General features: G+C 39.7%; 1 protein-coding gene across 6 annotated transcripts in view; it reads right to left on the bottom strand.

Annotated features, from left to right (window-relative positions):
* Positions 1 to 15,961, bottom strand: part of CPLANE1 (ciliogenesis and planar polarity effector complex subunit 1) — a 202,807-nt gene that overhangs the window by 118,252 nt on the left and 68,594 nt on the right. For all 6 annotated transcript variants that reach the window (XR_008995195.1, XR_008995199.1, XM_057495746.1 and 3 more), the window contains exon 20: positions 11,228 to 11,392. Coding sequence is in view for 4 of the 6 variants with exons in the window: in XM_057495746.1 (XP_057351729.1) it covers positions 11,228 to 11,392 (165 nt within the window). In the remaining 2 variants the exon portion in view is untranslated. The remainder of the gene's footprint in view (positions 1 to 11,227; positions 11,393 to 15,961) is intronic.

Here is a 15,961-nt window from a genome sequence, read left to right as displayed (position 1 = left end):
GTAGGAAGCAGTTGTCCTATCTCTCTCTTGATCCAGCTGCAGCATAAGAGCCAGATTACCAGTTTACAGGAAATAGAAGGAGAGAGGAACAAATTAAGGGGAGCAAAATGAAAAAACAATCAGGCAAACCGAGAATATACAGGATAAATTATCCAGTTTTTTAAATAAATCAAGAATAGAAAAAAAATAATGAAAACTGTTACAGAATAAAAGAAAAGTGTTCTAAGAGACATAAGCCTAGAAAAGATTAGCAGCAGGCTTGTAAACCATTTTCTAATATTCACTTCCAAAAATACATGATCTTGTCAAATACCTTTGTAAGCATTCTAAGGACATACTTCTTGTCAAATTAATGGTATTTCCTAGATGTACAGAATCTGTCCAGTTTGGTTTTATAAGTGAATCTACAATGTATGGATTTATGGAGTATGGCTCCCTAGAAAATGTCACACAAACTATATTAATAAGGAAATACAAAAAGCATGTGTTCAATAACTAAAATAGCTCCCTTTTGTGTCATGGAGTTAAATACAGGCCAGGATACAGTCTTCTGCAGGAAAAAGAGACCAAGGGACAGTGTATTCAGTTCCATACTTCCCTGTATTTCATCTGTGACTTTTGATTACCTGTATCTTTGAAATTATTGGTAAAGTTTGACTCTGGGTAAGACTGTTGATTCTAATGAGTCAGACGATAATATATTCCTTTTGGTTATCTCACAACCAAGTATGAACAAACTCTGGCTGGATCTTCATTCAAAATAACTTACTGTAAAAAAAATATTCTCAAAATAATCAGGAAAATTTGATTATGGACCAGGTATTGTATAATAATAAGGAAATATTGTTAACTTTGGGATAATAGAAGGGTGGTTTTAAAATATATCCACAAATTCTTTCAAAGGTAGAGCCTAACTTCCCTCACCTTGAGTGTAGACCTGGACTAAGCAGCTAGTTTCTAATGAACAGAATGTAGAACTGATTGTACATCATTTCTTGGATTAAAGCATAAAAGGCATTATAGCTTCCACCTTGCTGCTTATGGATCACTTGCTCTGTGGGAAGTCTCCTGCCAAGAGCCACCATCAGCTTCTTAATGATCTTGTAATCATATCTCAGCCCCAGTCAAGTCTTCAGATTCGCACAGCTCCAGTCCACATTTTGGTGTGCAACCTCAGGAGAGACCCGAAGCCAAAATCACCAATTAAGCCATTCTTAAATTCCTAACCTACAAAAACTGTGTGATATAATAATAAATTTTTATTGGTTGTTTTAAGATATTAAGTTTGGGGTAATTTGTTACTCAGCAACAGAAAACTAATACAAATAAAATGGTTGGTGGTCTCAAAAAAAAAAAGTGTTTATTATCAATAAGTGTATTACCAATATTCCAGGATGGTCTCAAAATGTGATTTAAAATACTGAGGACATACACCAGACACACACACACACACACACACACAGAAAAGAAACTGGAGAAAGATTAAATAATTTTCAAAAAATGCTGACAACTACTAAAATTTGGTGATAAATGAAAATCAATTTTATCAGTCTTTTCAATTTTGTATTTTTAAGTTTCCATAATAGAAGTTTTAAAAAACAGCTAACCTACATTTTCCTAACTTACTTTTTTATGCTACTAGAAAAGTAAGCATTTTTATTCTGTGCTGTTATTTTTAAACAAATATTAAATTTTCAGAAGGGTCTTATTTATTGAGAAATTGCAAAGACAGTACAGTGAGTGTTCATATATCACACCCAGTTTCCCCTATTATCAACATCTTACATCAGTATCCTGCATCTGTTATAATTAATGAACCAATATTAATATATTTTTGTTAATTAAAGACCATACTTTATTGAGATTTCCACAGTTTTTACCTTTTAATATCTCTTTTTGTGTTCTATAATCACATCCAGGATAACTCACTACATTTGGACACTAAGTCTCCATAGGATCCTCATGGCTATGTCAGTTTTTTAACTTCCCTTTTTTTTGATATATTAGTTTTTACATCCAAGTTTACATCCTAAATAAATTTAGCCTGGTATTTTTTGCCAATAAAAACTTCTAATATAAATTGATCATTTTTTTCCTATGAATATGTCAAATGAGAATCTTGTGCATAATTCTGGGGTGAGCTGGTGATACTTCTATCTATGTGCATAAAATGTTTATGGAAGGATTCATAAGTTACAGTCATTGCCTTTATAGAGTGAAGTACAAGATGCAATTATTTCTGGCCGCCATGCTTTCTGATGAAAAAATCTACTTTTAATCTTATTAAGGAGCCCTTGTATGTGGTGAACGGCTTCTCTCTTGCTTTCAATGTTCTCTCTTGACCTTTGCTTTTGACAGTTTCACTATGACGTGTCTAAGAGTGGATCTCCAAGTATATCCTACTTGGAGTTGTTTGAGACTGTTGGATATGTAGATTTATGTTTTTCATCAAATGTAGGATATTTTCAGCCATGATTTCTCTAAACTTTCTTTCCCTTTCTCTTCTCTCCTTTCAGGACTGCCATTTAATATCATGATATGTTTGAAGGTGTCCCACAGGTCATTGAGTCTCTGTCCATTTTTCTTCACTCTTTTTCTTTCTATTTCTCAGACAGCATAATCTCAATTGACCTATCTTCAGGTTTTCTGATTCTCCTGGTTTCTCAGATCTGCTATTGAACCCCTCTACTGAATTTTTCATTTCAGTTTTGTTCTTTCACCTCCAGCATTTCTGGTATTTTCTTTTTATTAATTTCTATCAGTTTATTGATATTTTCTATTTGGTGATCCATCATTCTCATGCATTCCTTTAGTTCTTTAGAAATGATTTCCTTTAGTTTTTTTAAACATATATAAAATAGCCTATCAGATGCCTTTGTCTAGTAGATCCAACATGTGGGCTTCCTCAAAGACAGTTTCTACTGATTCTCTTTCTTTCCCTGTATAGGGGCCTTAATTTTTTATTTCTTGAAAAAATGCTCTCCAGATTGCTGTAAGCCTTTGGTTACCTTCCAGAGTTCTGAAAAAGTTGATTCTGACAATTTTTTCAATACTCCCATTGTATCGGGGAAGGAGCTGTTTTAGAGGTCCTTGTTCTGCCATTTTCACTCACATCTTCACTGACTCTTTTGAATTGTTTGAATTGTTAACATGGGCATGTACTACTCTTTTAATTTTTAAAACTCAATATAAAAAATCGTAAGTATACCTTAATATAATTATTCATACCAAAAAATTATTGTAACCTATATATAATTTGATATAACAAATGGTGCTAGCAAGAGGTGAAAGTAAAGTTAAGGTTCTTCCTCCTGCTTAGCAATCGTTCATATTTTGACAGAGAATAAACATAAGGAAATGCAAAAATTCTTTTTGCCTCCAGGGATAAAGACCTTAAAATTTTGGTAGTAAGAAATGTTATACCATTTGAATAAATTTGAAAAATGTATTTGCTACAGGCAATTGATAAATAAATTATATGCCCAATAAAGTCCAAATTTAAGAGGTAGAGAATATAGCAATATATGGAATCACTTATATATTGTACATACTACTGGACCTCCATGTATTCAGAACCTCTCACAAGATCAATAAATTCATGGGCTGACAATAAAACTGTCAGATAAATTTGAGGAATACTGGAATACAGAGACTTTATACGTCACTTATGTAACTGTAGCCCAGAAGTTGACAAGCCTTGAAGATAAGCCACAAGTCCACCAGGCTCTGGACAGTGGAAACACAAATGACAGACTCGCAGGCCTATTAAGTCCTAGTAGGTTGAGAAATATGCCTCAAAATTGTACAGATGCCTTAGATAACTGTTTGTAAGTTCCTCAAAAAGGTAAAACAGACTTACCACATGGCCCAGCAATTCCACTATCAGATATATAGCCAAGAGATTGAAAAACATGTGTTTACACAAAAACTTTCACATGAATGTTCATAGCAGCATTATTCATAATAGCTAAAAAGTGGAAACAATCCAAATATCCATCAATGGATGAAACAATAAGCAAAATGAGATGTATCTATACAGTGTAATATTATACAGACATAAAAAGGGAATAACTACCAATTCATGCACAACATGGACAAACCTTAATAAAATGCTAAATGAAGTAAGCCAGTTACAAAAGACCACACACACACATTACATAATTTCAATTATATAAAATGTCTAAAATGGCAAATTCATAGAGACAGAAAGTAGATTAGTGGTTGCCTAGGACTGCGAGAAAAGGAAATGGGAAGTGACTGCTAATGTGTTTCTTTCTGGGATGATGACAATGCTCCAGAATTAAACAGTGGTGATGGTCACACAACTTTGTTGAATATACTAAAAAATAACTAATTGTATGATTTAAAAAGGTAAACTTTCACACAGGGAGAGGAAAAGATGGCAGTGTGAGTAGGGTAGCAGAAATCTCCTCACAAAATCATACACATTAGCAAATACAACTATTCCTAAAAGAGTGATCAGAAGATACAGTACACCAGCAAAGCTACATCAGTGAGGACCAAACATCTCACAGAAAAGGGTAAGATACAAAGTCGTGACCAGGCGGGACCCAAGCATCGCCCCCAACCCAGCTTACACATGAGAGGAAAAGAATCAAGAGTGGGAGAGTAGGGAGGGAGTGAAAAGATAGGACTGTTAAATAACAAGCCCTAGTAATCTGCCCGAAGAGTACAAACACATTGCACGGTGCTCTGGATATTACAGGAGCAGAAAAGCAAAATGCAAGACTAACACTGTGAACAGGTTCCCACAGCTGGCTGCCCTGGGACAAAAGAAAATCAGGTGCTTTAAAAGTCATAAAAGGTGATATCAAGGATTAAAGATGGTGGTGTGAGAGGAGAGACAGAGGCTTTCTCCTAAAACTCGATACAATTAGAAAATATAGTTGGTGCAACTAATCCTGAGAGAGTAACAGTAGAGAGGATAGCGCCAGACTGCACACACCTGGAGAAAAGAGCAGACCTCACCGAACCAGGTAACATATCAGACCTGTGGCTCCGTGGGACCCGAGCCCTTCCCCCACCCCAGCTCACTGGCAGGAGGAAGAGAAATGGAGCAGGGAGGGAGTGGAAGGCTTGGTACTGCTGAATACCTAGCTCCAGAGACCTGCACTGGGAGCACAAACCTACATTTCATGGTGCTTTCATGAGACTCGCATGACTACCGGGTTGGAAAGTTAATACAGGCAGAGCTCCTGAGGAGACTGGGATTCCAGCCGCTTGTGGAAAGCAGGGATCCATATCTGGCTCCTCTGGGACAAAAACTTATACCTGTGTGCCCAGCCCACTGGCTCAGGCAGTGGAGAAAGGCACAGCAGCCGGGAGGCGGGGAACAGCTCTTTCCTACCCCCAGGCACCAATACTGTTCACCTGCAACCCCCAACATTGCTTCAGGGGCTGAGCAGCTCCAGAATAGAGCTTCTGGACACTAGAGGACACCATATACAAACATGAAATGCCAAAGAAACCTTGTCCAGAATAAAATTATTAATACAACTCCTGAGAAAGATTTAAATGATATGGACCTTGTGATTCTTCCTGAAAGGGATTTCAAAATAAAAATCATCAACATTCTAATGGAAGTATGGAAACACATCCAAGAACTCAGGAATGAATTCAGGTCAGAAATCCAATCACTGAAGAGCACGATGGAGAGTATTAAAAGCAGGTTGGATATGGTGGAGGAGACAATAAATGAAATAGAAACTAGAGAAGAGGAATACAAATAAGCTGAGGCACAGAGAGAAAAAAGGATCTCTAAGAATGAAACAATATTGAGAGAACTGTGTGACCAATCCAAGCGGAACAATATTCGCATAATAGGGATACCAGAAGAAGAAGAGAGAGAGAAAGGGATAGAAAGTGTCTTTGAGGAGGTAGGTGCTGAAAACTTTCCCAGTCTGGGGAAGGAGATAGTCTCTCAGGCCATGGAGATCCACAGATCTCCCAACACAAGGGATCCAAGGAAGACAACACCAAGACACACAATAATTAAAATGAGAAAGATCAAGGCTAAGGACAGACTGTTAAAAGCAGCCAGAGACAGAAATAAGATCACATACAAAGGAAAGCTCATCAGGCTAACAACAGACTTCTCAGCAGAAACCGTACAGGCCAGAAGGGAGTGGCATGATGTATTTAATGCCATGAAGCAGAAGGGCCTGGAACCAAGATTACTTTATCTGGCAAGATTATCATTTAAATTTAAGGAGGGATTAAACAATTTCCAGATAAGCAAAAGCTGAGAGAATTTACCTCCCACAAACCATCTCTACAGTCTATTATGGAGGGACTGCTACAAATGGAAGTGTTCCTAAGGTTGAATGGCTGTCACCAAAGGTAATAAAACCACAGTAATTAAAGTAGAACAGCTAATTATGAAGCAAATGCAATATTAACTATCCCCAAAGTCAATCAAGGGATAGACAAAAAGTACAGAATTTGGTACCTAATATATAAAGAATGAAGGAGGAAGAAAAAGGAGGAGAAACAGAAAAGAACCTTTAGATTGTGTTTGTAACAGCATACTAAGGGAGTTAAGTTAGACTCTTAGATAGTAAGGAAATTAACCTTCAACCTTTGGTAACCACGAATCTAAAGCCTGCAATGGCAATGAGTACATACCTATCGATAATCACCCTAAATGTCAATGGACTGAATGCACCAATGAAAAGACATAGAGTCACTGAATGGATAAAAAACAAGACCCATCTATATGCTGCCTACAACAGACTCACTTTAAACCCAAAGACTTACACAGACAAAAAGTGAAGGGATGGAAAAAGATATTTCATGCAACTAACAGAGAGAAAAAAGCATGAGTTGCAGTACGTTTATCAGACAAAATAGACTTCAAAACACAGAAAGTAACAAGAGACTAAGAAGGACATTACATAATGATAATGGGGTCAATCCAACAAGAAGATATAAACATTATAAATACCTATGCTCCCAACACAGGAGCACATATGTGAAACAAATACAAACAGAATTAAAAGGGGAAATAGAATGCAATGTATTAATTCTAGGAGACTTCAACACTCCACTCACTCTGAAGGACAGATCAACCACACAGAAGATAAATAAGGAGACAGAGGAACTGAAAAACACAATAGAACAGGTGGACCCTACAGACATCTATAGAACTCTACACCCAAAAGCAACAGAATACACATTCTTCTCAAGTGCACATGGAACATTTACAAGAATAGATCATATACTAGGCCACAAAAAGAGCCTCAGTAAATTCAAACATATTGAAATTGTACCAACCAGTATCTCAGATCACAAAACTATGAACATAGAAATAAATTACACAAAGAAAATGAAAAATCCCACAAACACATGGAGGCTTTACAATATGCTCCTAAATAACCAATGGATCAATGACCAAATAAAAACAGAGATCAAGCAATATATGGAGACAAATGACAACAATAATTCAATACCACAAAATCTGTGGGATGCAGCCAAGGCTGTGCTAAGAGGAAAGTATACTGCAATACAGGCCTACCTCAAGAAAGAAGAACAATCCCATATAAGCAGTCTAAACTCACAATTAAGGAAACTAGAAAAAGAACAACAAATGAGGCCCAAAGTTAGCACAAGGAGGGACATAATAAAGATTAGAGCACAAATAAATAAAATTGAGAAGAATAAAACAATAGAATCAATGAAAGCAAGAGCTTGTTCTTTGAGAAAATAAACAAAATAGATAAACCCCTATCCAGACTTATCAAGAAAAAAAGAGTCTACACACATAAACAGAATCAGAAATGAAGAAGAAAAAATCACTATGGACACCACAGAAATACAAAGAATTATTAGAGAACACTATGAAAAATTATATGCTAACAAACTGGATAACCTACAAGAAATGGACAACTTTCTTGAAAAATACAACCTTCGAAGGCTGACCAAAGAAGAAACAGAAAATCTGAACACACCAATTACCAGCAATGAAATTGAACTGGTAATCAAAAAACTACCTAAGAACAAAACTCCTGGACCAGATGGCTTCACCACTGAATTTTATCAAACACTTAGTGAAGACCTAATACCCATTCTCCTTGAAGTTTTCCAAAAAATAGAAGAGGAGGGAATACTTCCAAACTCATTCCCTGAGGCCAGCATCACTCTAATACCAAAACCAGACAAAGACACCACAAGGAAAGAAAATTACAGACCAATATCCCTGATGAATGCAGACGCAAAAATACTCAACAAAATATTAGCAAACCGATTTCAAAAATACATCAAAAAGATCATCCATCATGATCAAGTTGGATTTATGCCAGGGATGCAAGGATGGTACAAGATTCGAAAATCCATCAACATCATCCACCACATCAACAAAAAGAAGGACAAAAACCACTTAATCATCTACATAGATGCTGAAAAAGCATTTGACAAAATTCAACATCCATTCATGGTAAAAACTCTCAACAAAATGGGTATAGTGGGCAAGTACCTCAACATAATAAAGGCCACATATGACAAACCCAAAACCAACATTATACTTAACAGCAAGAAGCTGAAAGCTTTTCCTTTAAGATCAGGAACAAGACAAGGATGCCCACTCTCCCCACTTCTATTCAATATAGTTCTGGAGGTCCTAGACATGGCAATCAGACAACACAAAGAAATACAAGGTATCCAGATTGACAAGGAAGAAGTTAAACTGTCACTGTTTGCAGATGACATGATATTGTACATTAAAAACCCTAAAGAATCCACTCCAAAACTACTAGATCTAATATCTGCATTCAGCAAAGTTGCAGGATACAAAATTAATATACTGAAATCTGTGGCATTCCTATACACTAACAATGAACTAGCAGAGAGAGAAATCAGGAAAACAATTCCATTTACAATTGCATCAAAAAGAATAAAATACCTAGGAATAAACCTAGCCAAGGAAGTGACAGACCTATACTCTGAAAACTACAAGACACTCATGAGAGAAATTAAAGAAGATACCAATAAATGGAAACACATCCCATCCTCATGGATAGGAAGAATTAATATTGTCAAAATGGCCATCCTGCCTAAAGCAATCTACAGAGTCAATGCAATTCCTATCAAAACACCAACAGCATTCTTCAGTGAACTAGAGAAAATCGTCCTAAATTCATATGGAACCACAAAAGACCTCGAATAGCCAAAGCAATTCTGAGAGGGAAGAATAAAGCTGGGGGGATTATGCTCCCCAAATTCAAGCTCTACTACAAAGCCACAGTAATCAAGATAATTTGGTACTGGCACAAGAACAGACCCATAGACCAATGGAACAGACTAGAGAGCCCTGATATAAACCCAACCATATATGGTCAATTAATACATGATAAAGGAGCCATGGACATACAATGGGGAAATGACAGCCTCTTCAACAGCTGGTGTTGGCAAAACTGGACAGCTGCATGCAAGAGAATGAAACTGGATTATTGTTTAACCCCATACACAAAAGTAAACTCGAAATGGATTAAAGACTTGAATGTAAGTCATGAAACCATAAAACTCTTAGAAGACAACATAGGCAAACATCTCCCGAATATAAGCATGAGCAACTTCTTCCTGAACCCATCTCCTCAAGAAAAGGAAACAAAAGCAAAAATGAACTCATGGGACTACATCAAACTAAAAAGTTTTTGTATGGCAAAGGACATCATCAACAAAACAAAAAGGCACCCTACAGTATGGGAGAATATATTTGTAAATGACATATCCAACAAGGGGTTAACATCCAAAATATATAAAGAACTTACAGACCTCAGGACCCAAAAAGCAAATAACCCAATTAACAAATGGGCAGAAGATATGAAGAGACAGTTCTCCAAAGAAGAAATTCAGATGGCCAACAGACACATGAGAAGATGCTCCACATCACTAATCATCAGGGAAATGCAAATTAAAACCACAGTGAGATATCACCTCACACAAGTAAGGATGGCCAGTATCGAAAAGACTAAGAACAAATGTTGGCGAGGATGCGAAGAAAGGAGAACCCTCCTACACTGCTGGTGGGAATGTAAGCTAGTTCAACCATGTGGAAAGCAATATGGAGTTTCCTCAAAAAACTAAAAATAATACCATTTGACCCTGGAATCCCACTCCTTGGAATATACCCAAAGAACACAACTTCTCAGATTCAAAAAGACATATGCACCCCTATGTTCATTGCAGCACTTTTTACAATAGCCAAGAAATGGAAGCAACCTAAGTGTCCATCTGTTGATGAATGGATAAAGAAGAAGTGGTACATATATACAATGGAATACTATTCAGCCATAAGAAAGAAACAAATCCTACCATTTGCAACAACATGTATAGAGCTGGAGGATATTATGCTCAGTGAAATAAGCCAGGTGGAGAAGGACAAATGCCAAATGTTTTCCCTCATTTGTGGAGTATAACAATGAGGCAAAACTGAAGGAACAAAATGGCAGCAGACTCAGAGACTCCCAAGAATGAACTAGTGGTTACCAAAGGGGAGGCGTGTGGGAGGGCGGGTGGGAAGGGAGGGAGAAGGGGACTGAGGGGTATTCTGTTTAGTACACACGGTGTGGGGGATCACAGGGAGAACAGTGTATCACAGAGAAGGGACATAGTGGATCTCTGGCAACTTGCTGCACTGATGGACAGTGACTGCATTGGGGTATGGATGGGGACTTGATAGTATGGGTAAATGTAGTAACCACATTGTTTTTTCATGTGAAACCTTCATAAGAGTGTATATCAATCATACCTTAATAAAAAATTATAAAAAAAAAAAAAAAAAAGAAAACAGCAAGGGAGAAACTGACTTGTAGAGACTAGTGAAAGGAAACACACAGCCAAGAACTCATTCTAACTTTCCAGGGTTTGATCCCACATTAAGTCCCCAGAAGAAGTAGGGGAAAACTCAGAACTCAGTTTAAATTCTTCAATGATTGTAGGGGGGAAAAAAAAGTGATACTAGTTGGAATTAGCTCACTAGATTACACTTTCTATTGCCGGACAGAATGGGACAAACACAGAGACCCAGTTCAGAGAACTTATCTTTCAGCAGGAAGAACTTTGTCTGTCCAGGCTGCTTATTGTAAATAACCTAAAATTTATGTATTTATTCAGCAGAACTTCTTGGGAAAATGTCACAATTATAAATGTTGATAAATTAGTACATTTAAGTTATTTAATAGAGCCATAAATGACTAAGACAATTCCATACCTTTTGCATAACTTTTCTTGCCCATCTCAACTGCAAAATGTACCACTGTGCTACAGGAAAAGAACACCGAGCTGCCCGGAAAAGCAAGAGAACACGTTGAAGGATTCCAGAAACCTTTTGGCGATAATCTTTTTCAGCTTTTAAAAGAAGATCATCACCATCTTCCTAAAGAAAGTAAGACAATCAATTTTAGCAGCTAGTAATATAGAAATTTAAAATGTTAAAATTGAAATATAGTGTTTCTCAAATTAAAACATTCATTGAGATTTATAAAGAAAATTTTGAGGTTTCACGTATAGCTATTTCTAGTGTCAAGGAAATATTTCTCTTACCTCAAACAATGTAAAGAGCTAAACTGACCCTGATCCCAAGTTTCCCCTGCAACAGGTAAAGCCACAACTCATGACTCCATTGGGAGAATATCGCTTCCCTTTCTCTACTTGGAAAAATCCTACTTATATTTCAGTATGGCCAACTCTGTGATGCCCTCCCACTCTGTCCTACAATGGTACTTTGTTCAGACTTTCACTATAGCTTCTACCAATTTGTTCTGTACTGATGTATGTATCTGTTTCCCACCATATTGAGAACTACCCAAGAGCAAAGGCCTTGTCATCTGTCTGTATTATCAAAGGGCCAGAAAAAAGTCCAACATGTATTAGATCCAATAAATGTTTTGTTAAATAAACACTATTGTCAGTAGCTAAAGATTAATTTCCCAGAGAATGAGACAATGTGACTATTGTAAACATTTCCTTCCCCAACATCCTCCTAGTATTGCCACTACTTAATAGTACTTACTTTTTAACGGTTATCTTCTCCTTCTTTACATGGCCTAAATAATTAGGGGAGAGCTGTGGGTAAAATTGTAACATTTCCAGAGTATCTCACCTAGCTTTAGTGCATTTGTATATCCTCAGGGGTAGAGAGAAATTCATCTCCATGTTAATGGGTAATTACCTAGGCAACCAAGGTTGTGTCTGAACCTGAGAGTTTAAAGGAAGGGGCTGGCTTGCTTGCTTCTCCAGGAGCAGAGGAGAGGGATGGCCCTGGACTGCAGTTTGTAAGCAATAAACAGGTTTTAAACTTTATTTCTCCCTTTGACTGACTTTGGTTTTTATAGGTATTTTGCCCTGGGATTTCCTCTCCCCAGACTTACATCCAGTGGCAGTCTGCAGGGTGCCTCCGAACCCAAAATCTGTCATAATGGGTAAAACCTTTAGGAAGACTGCTCCTGTTGATGGTGAGGCGGCCCTGGTGGAGGCAGCAGCAGAGGATGCCACTTAACCTGTTTATCCCCCCAGCTGTGGGGCTTCCAAGTTGGGAACCCCTAGTGGGGAACTGGTCTAGGGTAAAGTAGCTCTTACAGCGGTGGGGCCTTCCCAAGAACTGGGGAAGGGTGGAAACACCGGAAGCTGCAGAATTAGCCCTCCGTGAGTTGGAAGACTGCTTGGAGACCTTAGGGGGCTGTGTAGCGGCTGTCATTGTAGGGTCTCTTTTCATCAAGATAGTGGAAAATATTATACAAGAGAGAGGATTATTGACGGACTTAGGCGGGAGAGAGAGACACTTCAGCATCACTTGGAGGAGCTAGGCAATAACCTATGGGATGCTGTTAAAGAAGAGAGACAATTACTGAAAAGGCACATCACACTCCTAGAAGATTTCTTAGCAGCGGCAAGGGGGAAGATGGCAGGAAAAGCCACATTGCAGGAGGCTGTGGGGGAGGAGAAGGAAAGAGTAGTGCCTTCAGCCCAGGAAATGGTGGAGGAGGAGCTGTTGGTGGAGAAGCCCGAGGGAGAAGAGGAGGAGGTGAGGCCATTGGTGGATCTGCTCCCAAGGCCACTGCCAGAGGTACCATCTTCTCCTGTTTTAAAGGTCCGCACAGCTGTAATTAAAATAAAAACGAAACAACTGTGGGCTCCTCAGGGGGAAGAGCAGCCCCCTCTCCAGGTTGTGGAGCACTCCATGCTCCACCCCTATATCCAGGTGAGCTGGTGGACATGAGTGTCCAGTATAGGCAGAGGCCATTGGAATCTCTGCCAACATGGCTTTTATGTCTCTGGGATATGGGGGTGGAAAACATTTTTGTGTCGGGTGCTGAGATGAGTAGAATGGCTTCCCTGACGACTCACCCTTCCATCCAGCAGCGGTTACAAAATGCCCATCACACCTCAGGGAATCAGACACTCCTGGAATGGCTGACAGCTGCCATCAGGATAATTTGGCCTAATCAGGGTGATTTACCATATTTTCTCAGTAGTTGGAAAACATATGCAGAGCTCCAACAGGTACTGCGGGAACGGGGTATGAAAAACATCATCTATAATATGGACCCCCAGGGCCCTGATGAGGAGGTGTTCACTATAGGAATGAGAAACCTGGTGTTGCATATAGCTCCCACATCTCACTTTGGGTCCCTTGTGAATACCCTTGCCCCCCACCTAGAGCAACCCCTAAGTGAGGTTACTCGTACTTCAGCAGATCTGGGGGGAGGTTGAAACAATCAGGGCACAGAGGCAAGTACGGGCCATGACTGAAAAGAGAAGTGCAAAAGGCCCCAGGAAGGTCTGGAGGACCCAGACATGGAATGATTTGATAAAGGCCGGGGCAGTGAAAGAAAAACTCAATGGGCAGCCCAATAGAATATTGTTAGAACCGTGGCACCAATTAAAGCCAGAGCAGCAGTTCCAGTCGCTGAGGTCCACGACACAGAAACCAGAGTCCGGCCTGTGTCCCTGCAAAACTTCATGGGAAACAGTACTCAGGATTCATCAGGGCCCTCACCCCCACAGGAGGATGATTGAGCATCACAGTTCAACTGAGGGGGGGATCAAAGATCCCACCTTGGGGGACATGGTGGGGACCAGAGGCCACATGTAGAATTAGCAATTCATTGGTAATGTAAATGTACAATGCGTCCTGGTGCTGGTAGACACAGGAACTGAGTGTTCTTTGATTCATGGCAATCCTGAGCATTTTCCAGGGACCCCTGCTGTGATAGATGGCTATGGGGGTAAGGCAAATAGAGTGAAGAAAGCCCAAATCTCACTGGGGATAAGGTGTTTACCCCCAAAGGAGTATACCATGTACATTTCTCCCATCCCTGAATATATCTTGAGCATAGATATCCTGCAGGGCCTGTGGTTAGAGACCACTGCAGGTTAGTTCAGACTGAGGGTACATATGGTAAAGGCAGTTCTGAGGGGACATGCTAAGCACCCATTTGTAGCTCTGTCTGTACCTCAGTGGGTGATAAATATTAAGCAGTACAAATTTCCTGGGGGGGCACAAGGAAACTGGAGAAACTCTACAAGACTTGGAGAGGGTGAGCATCATAAAGCCCACTCATAGTCCTTTTAATTCCCCAGTGGGGCCAGTGAGAAAGCCAAACAGTTCCTGGCATATGTCTGTAGACTACAGGAAATTGAATAAAGTCACACCACCTTTGCATGCTGCTGTCCCCTCTATAGCAGACATTCTGGACACACTCAGCAATGAACTGGGAACATATCATTATGTAGTAGACCTTTCTGATGCTTTCTTCTCTATTGACATAGCACAGGAAAGATAGGAACAGTTTGCCTTCACATGGGAAAGCTGGCAGTGGACATTCACTGTCCTTCCACAGGGATATCTCCACAGTCCCACCATCTGTCATGGACTTGTAGCCCAGGACTTGGCCACATGAAGGAAACTGCAAATGGTGCGGTTGTATCACTACATTGATGATATTATGCTCACATCTGATTCTCTTTCAGATTTAGAAGGGGCAGTTCCTAGACTGCTGCAACAACTACAAGAAAAAGGATGGCTCTGAACAGCAAAATTCAGGAACCTGGTTTGTCTGTGAAATTCTTGGGGGTTGTCTGGTCAGATAAAACTATAGTTGTTCCTGAAGCAGTTATAGACAAGGTCCAGGCTTTCCCCACCCCTACCACTGTGGCAGTATTACAAGAGTTTTTGGGTCTTTTGGGCTACTGGAGAGTGTTTATCCTGCACTCAGCAAAAATTCTGAAGCCCTTATACCAGTTGGTATGAAAGGGCATCAGGTGGGACTGGGATGAGAGAAGTGCAGCTGCTTTTACTGCTGCCAAGCAGGCAGTCAAGGCCATAATGGCCTTGAAGGTAATGGACTGATCAAGGCCCTGTGAACTAGATGTTCATGTAACTGAAGATGGTTATGGATGGGGTCTTTGGCAGTGGCTTGAATAGACATGCCAACCTATTGGATTCTGGTCACAACTATGGAAAGGAGTAGAGGTCCAGTACACCTTGATAGAGAAGCAACTGGCTGCTGTGTACCATGCCTTGCTGGCTATGGAGCCCATTGCTGGAACAACTCCGACCAAGGTAATAACCACCTATCCCATCGTGGGGTGGGTGTGAGACTGGACCCAAAGGCCACGGAGTGGCATGGCACAGACATCTACACTGGCCAAATGGGGCACATATTTACAGCAGTGCAGCATCCTCTCTACTAGCCCCTTAAGTGGAGAACTCCAATGCTTATTGGAACCAGTGACCTATACCAGTGGAAAGGAGGAAGAACTCGCTTTTCAGCCCTTGGTAGCTGAGACTCCTTATCAGGAGGGCAAAGATCCTATGCCCAAAGATGCTTGGTACACAGACAGCTCCAGCCATGCACAGCCCCCAAAGTGGAGGGCTATAGCTTTCCATCCTAAGACTGAGACAACATGGATGGAGGATGGAGAGGGGAAGAGCAGTCAATGG

Source organism: Manis pentadactyla, chromosome 2 (genome assembly GCF_030020395.1).
Source record: "Manis pentadactyla isolate mManPen7 chromosome 2, mManPen7.hap1, whole genome shotgun sequence".
Lineage (NCBI taxonomy): Eukaryota > Metazoa > Chordata > Mammalia > Pholidota > Manidae > Manis > Manis pentadactyla.
Note: the sequence above shows the minus strand (reverse complement) of the source record. Positions and strands in the feature narration are given on the sequence as shown.